The 7,052-nt window shown below is 55.7% G+C and overlaps 1 protein-coding gene across 6 annotated transcripts in view; it reads right to left on the bottom strand.

Annotated features, from left to right (window-relative positions):
* Window positions 1-578: 578 nt before the first annotated feature.
* DNMBP (dynamin binding protein) overlaps window positions 579-7,052 on the bottom strand; it is a 31,347-nt gene continuing 24,873 nt past the window's right edge. For all 6 annotated transcript variants that reach the window (XM_027648066.1, XM_027648065.1, XM_027648068.1 and 3 more), the window contains 11 exons: window positions 6,555-6,702; window positions 6,096-6,113; window positions 5,309-5,508; window positions 4,910-5,040; window positions 4,574-4,678; window positions 4,240-4,368; window positions 3,439-3,771; window positions 2,983-3,165; window positions 2,708-2,906; window positions 2,156-2,610; window positions 579-1,825 (listed from right to left, as the gene is read on the bottom strand). In XM_027648066.1, coding sequence (XP_027503867.1) covers window positions 1,640-1,825; window positions 2,156-2,610; window positions 2,708-2,906; window positions 2,983-3,165; window positions 3,439-3,771; window positions 4,240-4,368; window positions 4,574-4,678; window positions 4,910-5,040; window positions 5,309-5,508; window positions 6,096-6,113; window positions 6,555-6,702 — 2,087 coding nt within the window. In that variant the 3' untranslated portion in view covers window positions 579-1,639. The remainder of the gene's footprint in view (window positions 1,826-2,155; window positions 2,611-2,707; window positions 2,907-2,982; window positions 3,166-3,438; window positions 3,772-4,239; window positions 4,369-4,573; window positions 4,679-4,909; window positions 5,041-5,308; window positions 5,509-6,095; window positions 6,114-6,554; window positions 6,703-7,052) is intronic.

The raw sequence follows: 7,052 nt of genomic DNA, 5'->3' as shown, positions 1-7,052 counted from the left end.
TGAACACTATGTGGCAAAACCAGGGTCTGCCAGCCTTCCCTGTGGCTATGATCCCATCGATGGTAGTGCAAATAAATGAGCCCTTCCCTGAGGCTATACGTAACCAGCAGTGGGGCACATTTTGGGCTGTGGCTCCAGACTGCAAACCTGACTGTGGTGGAGACAAGCTGAAGAGGTACAGGCACGTGTCTGTGCTACAGCCATGCACACACAAAATATGGTGGTTACTCTTGACAAACTCTTGCCTCCTCTTTGTTCCTGGACACCAAAGTCAGGAGCTGTAGTGCTGACCTCAGTGCTGGCATGGAGGGAGCAGGTGGAAACACGAACCCCCCCACCCTGCAGGGGAAAAGGGCAGTGCAATCACTTAATCTTAATGAAGAACGTTCCTGTGAGGGTTTCCCAGTGCGTGAGCTGGAGCTGGCACAAACACCATGGCAGAAGCATGCTGGACCCCAGTGAAAGGGAATTTTCCTGGCCTTGCAGGATCTGCATGAAGTCTGTGGGCTTTGCCCCCACTGCAGCAGTGGCCAGGCCACTCCTCCCAGCTCTCCCAACATTTGCACAGGCACCTTCTATACACAAGGGCAAATCTTTATTTACAGAGCAGCAGTACAGGGGATACAAACATTGCCCCATGAAGAGAGCTTCTTCCCTTCTGGGCATGGCAGCAGCAGGTATCACACACCAACCCACCAAAAGGCAGCACATCCCTCCCAGGGATGGTCCTGCCCTTCCAGAACATCAGCACTGTCTCCAGTGCCCTGAACGAAGGCACAGGTGAGGCAATTCTGGTCAGAGCCCCCAAAAATCCAAACTGGAGGACAATTTGTGCTTTGCCTTCCGCCCTGCCCCAGCCCAGAGCTTCCAGGTGGGCTTGTCAGTGCAAAGCTGGGTCTTGGGCATGGGAAATGCACTGACAAGGCAAGATGGTGTTCTGGACTTCTGGCTCACCTGAGATGAGAACCTGATGGCTCCTGGTAGCAGCAGAGCTTGGAGAGCCTGAGCCCCTGGAAGGCCAGGCCCAGGGGTAAGGCACCTGCTGAGGGCTTCGTTGTGGGAATTTCAGAGGCCAGGCCCATCCCAGCCCTGGAGCTCAGCTACTCCCAGTAAACCTCAGAGCTGCTTCCCCAGGCAGGTGTAGATGTCCCACCCTGGGTCCTGCACAGATAGAAAAAACCCAGCTCCTGCTGCTGCTGAGAAGGCACAGAGAGCACATTGGCGAAATCTGGGCTGCTTTTAATACTACTTGACTAAACACAGTCTCCAGACACTTGGCATTAGTCTTCCACAATTTAAACCCACAGCAGCTCCTCAGCTTTAGTCGAGCCTTACCCTCCTGGGCAGACCACAGCCCCAAGCCTTGCTCCCCTGCCCCTGGCTGCACACAGGAGGCTCAAACAGCACAGGTGAACTCACCCCTGCCCCCACATAAGCTACCTGTCCTGCCTACCTGGCCAGCTCACCATTCTTCCTCCCTTGATGGGGAGGTGGCAGCCGGTGTGCTGGGGCCCAATAGCACTGCACAGCTGTGAGAGGGACAGTCTTGGGGCAAGCAGTGGGGGCTGGCCAGCCTCCCCAAGACCCCCAGCAGTCCTGGCAGGAACAAGGTATGGGGTGCAGGCTCCTGCCTGCCGCCTCACGTGTACTCTGTCTTCCGGATGTAACTTGAGGGCACATAGCCCTGCTTCCCGTGTGCCTCGGCCAGCCACCACTCCTGATTGCCTGTGATGTCCTCAAACTGCAGGATCTTGAGTCTCTGGTTAGCTGACACACTCAGCTCATTAGTGTTTCGGCCTTTGAAGGTGTAGAGAGCGTAATAGACCTGCCAGACAGAGGGAGAGTATCACTTGGATGGTCAGACCACACAGCCTTGCTGTTGTAATGCATAGGACGCGTGGGCTTTTGTCCTTTTCACCACACAGTGCCAGCCCTAGCCCTGTCCTGGCCTCTGCCAGAGCTGCATCCACCTGCCCACCCCCATCTGCAGCCTGGTTCTCTGCCTCTGCACCTCTGCTGCTGGGAGAAAAGATCTCATACTTCATGTTTCACCTCTCCCTGGTCATTCCCAGGGAGGAGGATGACTCAGTCCCCAGTCAAGCAAGGGGATCAGCCCTCGGGATCCCCCGCCTCCCAGGGGTGCCTGAGAACTCACCTGGTTGCCCTCTGACTCGCTGCTCTCCAATCCAGAGTCTCTATCCTCCACTGAGGACGTGGGCCTGAGATGTGCTTTGGTGAGGTGCCCGTTGCGAGAGCTGGGGCTGCAGCCCAGCTCGGGGCGGCTGTAGCGGCACTGAGACATCACCGTACCAGCCTCCAGTGGGGCTGTCCTGTCACCGCACCCAAGCTGGGGCAGAGAGGGGGAGTCCATCTCCAAGGGGGGCTGCCCAGACTGGTACGTGTCTGCCGGGGAGGCAGAGTCCTTCAGGGGTTTCTGAGTGAAGGTGACAGCCGCCCCGCTGGGGCTGAAGGTCAGTGTGGCGTTGCTGTGGGGAGAGGAGTTGCTGTGCTCCGACTCGTTGGAAGAGTGGCTGCCCACAGAGACGTCCGACTGACTGCGGCGTGGGTTGTAGGGCTTCAGAAAGGAGCTGTACACAAACCCTTTCGTCACTGCAGAGAGGCAAAGAAAGAGAAGTCAGACTGGGGCATAGGACAACCAGAGGAAGGGACTCCCCACAGGCAGCAAGGGCAGGGAGCAGCCACTCACCCCCATTATCTATGAGCCAGCGATTCTGGCTGCCCATGGGGTCCTTCTTCTTGATGACGCCCACAATGTCTCCTTCTAGCAGTGAGACATCCAGGTCCTGGGCAGCATTGAAATTGCGCTCTGCCTGGAAGAGACTCTCTGGGGGATAGCGGGCCAGGAGGGCAGCTCGGACATCATCCGACTGCAGGAAGTAGGTCGGCTGCGGAAGAAACAAGGCAGGTGTGAGTGGCGGTCCTGGGCTCTGCAAACCCTGACACCAGGCAGAGGGAACTCACCAAGCTGCCAAGGGGCTGCCGCCGGGCAGACTGCCGCTCCATGCTCTTCCTCTCAAAAGTCTTCTTGGGAGCTGCCTGGGACTCTGGGAAGAAGGTGAAGGCCTGGAGCTGCTGGAGGACTCGACTGTGCTCATCCTGGAAGATGGCAATGAGGTTCCCCTCCCTGCCAGACACCTTTAGCAACTAGAACCAGAGCAGAGTTGGACATCCTGTTAGGTGACAGTTGCTGGGAAAAGTGGCCAAGAGCTACAGCAAAGACCATGACAGGGGTTCTGCATCCTGCCTGTGACTTGCATCGGACCCAGATTTGCAGTCCTGCCTGGACTAAGCTCTGAGTGGTCCTCAAACTCATGACCTGAGATTCTCCCAGGCAGAGAATCTTAAACAGGGACAAGCTCTGCACAGAGTTTAGTGCTGCACCGAGCCCAGAGAACTGTCTGCACTCCGGGAACCCACCGACAGCAGTGGTCTCAGCTCCTCCAGGGCCAGGCGCACGAAGTCGCAGTGTGCCTCGGCGTAGCCCCGCACGCAGTTGGCAAACAGCTCCTTGGCGAAGCGCAGGAACTTGGGCAGCTCATCCAGCAGCTGGGCATTGAGGGCCTCGTAGTTGTTGCGGGCTGACTGCAGCTCCTCCAGGGTTCGCTTGTCCTTCAGCTTCTCCGCTCTCTCCGTGCAGTTGTGGAAGTCAAGTAGCTTGTCGAACCGTTTCTGCACCAGCTTGTGGGGCCCTGCAAACATGCTCAGCAGCTGGTTCAGGGGGGAGCTCACCAGCCGCTCCGTCCGCTCTTTCTGGTGGGCAGAGATGCAGAGAGAAGGTGAGACAAGATGCTCTCTCCCACTGTGCAGTGAACACTAATAGCTCATTTTCCAGCACACAGGAAAATGTCCTCCCTAGGACAGTACAGGGACTGTCTTCCTGGTGGCACCCACAAAAGCTCCAGAGCTCCCTTCCAAGAGGAATTATTCTATAATCTTATGTAACTGTGCCAGCACAGGTAACACCATAGAAAGTACCCAAAACACTCACATAAAGAGTTGTAGCATTTTCAGGTAGGGCTGAAAAAATGTGTTTCTAACAGGCACATCCATAAATTCCCAGGCATCAAAGCTCTCAGGAAGGAAGAACTAAGCAGGAGTGCTCACACCTCTCCCAAGTTACCCTCCCTGCAGCCTCCCAGGGGCTGCCCTTCTGCAGCAAGCCCCCAGGGAGGGCCCCTGAGGGGTACCCCCAGCATATGGGAGCACAGCCTCACTCACAAAGTTGGAGAAGAGTTGGTCGCTGATGAGACGATTCACTTTCTGGAACTGGTCCAAGTCCCCACTCGCCTTCTCTGTGCACAAGTCCCACATGCTCCCTGCTGCCAGTGCCTTCATACAAGCAGACTCCTGCACCAGGGAGACAAGTCAGCTCAACCATGCCTGCTGTCCAGAAGAGGCCTCCCAAGGCAGCCCAGACACTCAGAGACCACCCTCCCAGCAGGGCTGAGGCCAAAAGCCCTGGCCAGAGGCACTGCAGGCACACACCATGCAGACAGGAGGGGCAGTGCACGGCGAGTCCCACAGGTTTGGCATCACACCCAGACTGACTCACCCGAACATGCTGCAGGTAGAGGGAAAGGTCTCGGATGAAGGACTTGATCAGCCGCTCCTGCATCCGGAAATTTTTCTCCATTTCTTCGAAGGCTTCATCCTTCAGCTATGAGAGAAAGTGTTTCAAGGAAGTCAATGCATGACTCCAGCACCTTCCAGAGTGCAAGATGTGGGGCCTCTTGCCCACAAGCTGAACAGCAGAGATGGGTGGTTCAGACCCTAAGCTCACACTGCCTTGCTGCTCTTGATCAGAGCTACACTTTGGGGAAGGGGGGTGGAGGAACAGCAGATACCACTGGAGAAGCACTGCAGGGTGTAAGTGTATGATGCACATTACCTGGGGTGCAAAGCCTGTGAGATGCTTGAGGTGGCTGCTCACACGGTTGGATTTCTTGATGATAGAGTGGAAGTTGAGCTTGGAGATCTTCTCCATGAGGCTATCCTCATCCCCCTTCCTGTACTTTAGCACTAAAGAGATTGATATAGAAATTAAAACCCTCATAAGCACAACACTCATGTCTTACAGTGCCTCATTAACATTCACCTTGCTGGTTCTCCCCCTCCCCAAGCCTCTGTAGTCCCAAGTATCCCACATATCACTATAGAATGGTCTGGACTGGAAGGGACCTTAAAGGTCCATGACTCTGTGTGTCAGCTAAGGCTCAGGGGTGAGCAGACACCAATCTCAACACACCCACTCCTGTCTCTCTCTGCCCAGCACTGCCCAGCTTCTCACCCAGGTCCTTCCGGCGCTTGTATTCATTGATGTTGACGTTGATTTCTTTGACTGCAAGGACAGCAGCTGTGAGTGGTGCCTTATCAGGATGAGCCTCGGGAGTGGCACTCAGCAGCTCCATCAGCAGCAGTGGGTACCGCATCACCCTTTGCACTGGTTTGATGAGGAAGGAGCCCAGGTTAATGTAGTTTGTGCAGCCCCTGGGAAGTCAGGACACAGGAGATGTGTTAGTCCAGCTCTGTCACATGAATTCTGCCTCCTCAAACCAAGCCAACCAGACTCAGAACACCACCTCTAAAACCACTGTACTCCCTAAGTCATGCCACCCTCATGTCCAAACTCACTGCACTCCTGAACTCCTGGTGCTGTCAGATCAACGCCGGGTTTCCAGTTCTCACTCATACCAGGTGATTTTTCCCAGCCTGGATCCTCTCCATCACCAGACCCACCATGAAATTCTACATAGGCACAGCCTCAGACTTGCCAGAGCGCCACCTGTCTCAGACTCTGTCCCACCACCCAACTGTGCTCAGTCACTGCTGAGGGCTCCCAAAACCTGTTTCCTGATCAAAACCTCCCCATTCCTCATCCCCTGTACTCCTACCTGTATAGCCCATCCACTGGCTCTGCTGCAATCATACCACCCCACCCCCTCCTCACAGGTGTGCCCCAAGGTACTGTTAGGCCTCCCCAGCACGCACCCAGCCAGTGGCAGCAGATTAGTTACAAAAGAAAGCAAAGCCAAGACAGACAGACAAGCAAGGACTAAGTGGAAGGATGCACTTACCACTCACTGTACAGGCTCCTGCCGGCCCACAGAGTGCCAAAAAGCAAAGAAAAGCAATGGGTTAATGTGGTGGCAGGTGTGCAGCCCTGTCCCCTCAGAGCAGTTGCCAGCTCCTGGGGCATTAACCTGCACAAGCTGGAGCCATGGCAGTCACTGAGCCAGGCAAAGCGGCTCCTTCCTCACCAGCCTTGGTGGGTCAGAGTTAGGGAAACAGGAGCCCTGAACACAGTATGTGCCACCTCCTCTGCACCTTGGTGGCTTCTATGCAGATTTAAGGGGGTCTGCAGGTTTTCCAGCACTTGTGCATTGGGGCAGGGGGCCATATGAATCCAGTGCCTGGTCAACAATGCAGTGACACAGTAGACCTGAACTGTTCAAACACTGCTGACAGAGAGGTAGGGATGTTGAAGACTGATCCCCCCTACCCCAGCCTGGTGGTTGCCAGACAGAGGCTCCAACCTGAGGCTATCCAATAGGTCCAGGAGTAGTTTCTGCATTTTCTCATCCTTCTCATAGGTTTCCAGCAGTGCGATGGCCTCATCATGGTTCTGGCAATACACCCTGTAGACACTCTCCAGCTCTGCACGCTGTGCCAGGAACACTGGCCCTGCAGACAGCAACAAAGCAGGATTTCAGTGTCACCTGGTCCCCAGGTGCCTTCAAAAACGTTGGTGTCCCTCATGGTGAGATGTCCAGCGTTCCCGTTCCACACAAACAGGTCAAGAAGACAGTGCTACTAGAACATGCAGGACACCTCCTCCTCACCAACTAGCATGTAGAGCTCAATCAATCCAGGTCTCCCAGAGGTGAGAAGTGGAGACACTGGTTGCTGAAGCCAAAGAGCAAAGGCACCGGCAGCCCAAGGTCTGAAGGGGCAGGGCAGGAGCGAGGACTGGGGCTCGCTTTGGGGCAAGGGGCCACGGAGGGCTACAGGCACCGTGTTCCTCAGCAGTGACC

This window comes from Corapipo altera, unplaced genomic scaffold (genome assembly GCF_003945725.1).
Source record: "Corapipo altera isolate COAL_440 unplaced genomic scaffold, ASM394572v1 56, whole genome shotgun sequence".
Lineage (NCBI taxonomy): Eukaryota > Metazoa > Chordata > Aves > Passeriformes > Pipridae > Corapipo > Corapipo altera.
This window is presented reverse-complemented; position numbering and strand designations above follow the sequence as displayed.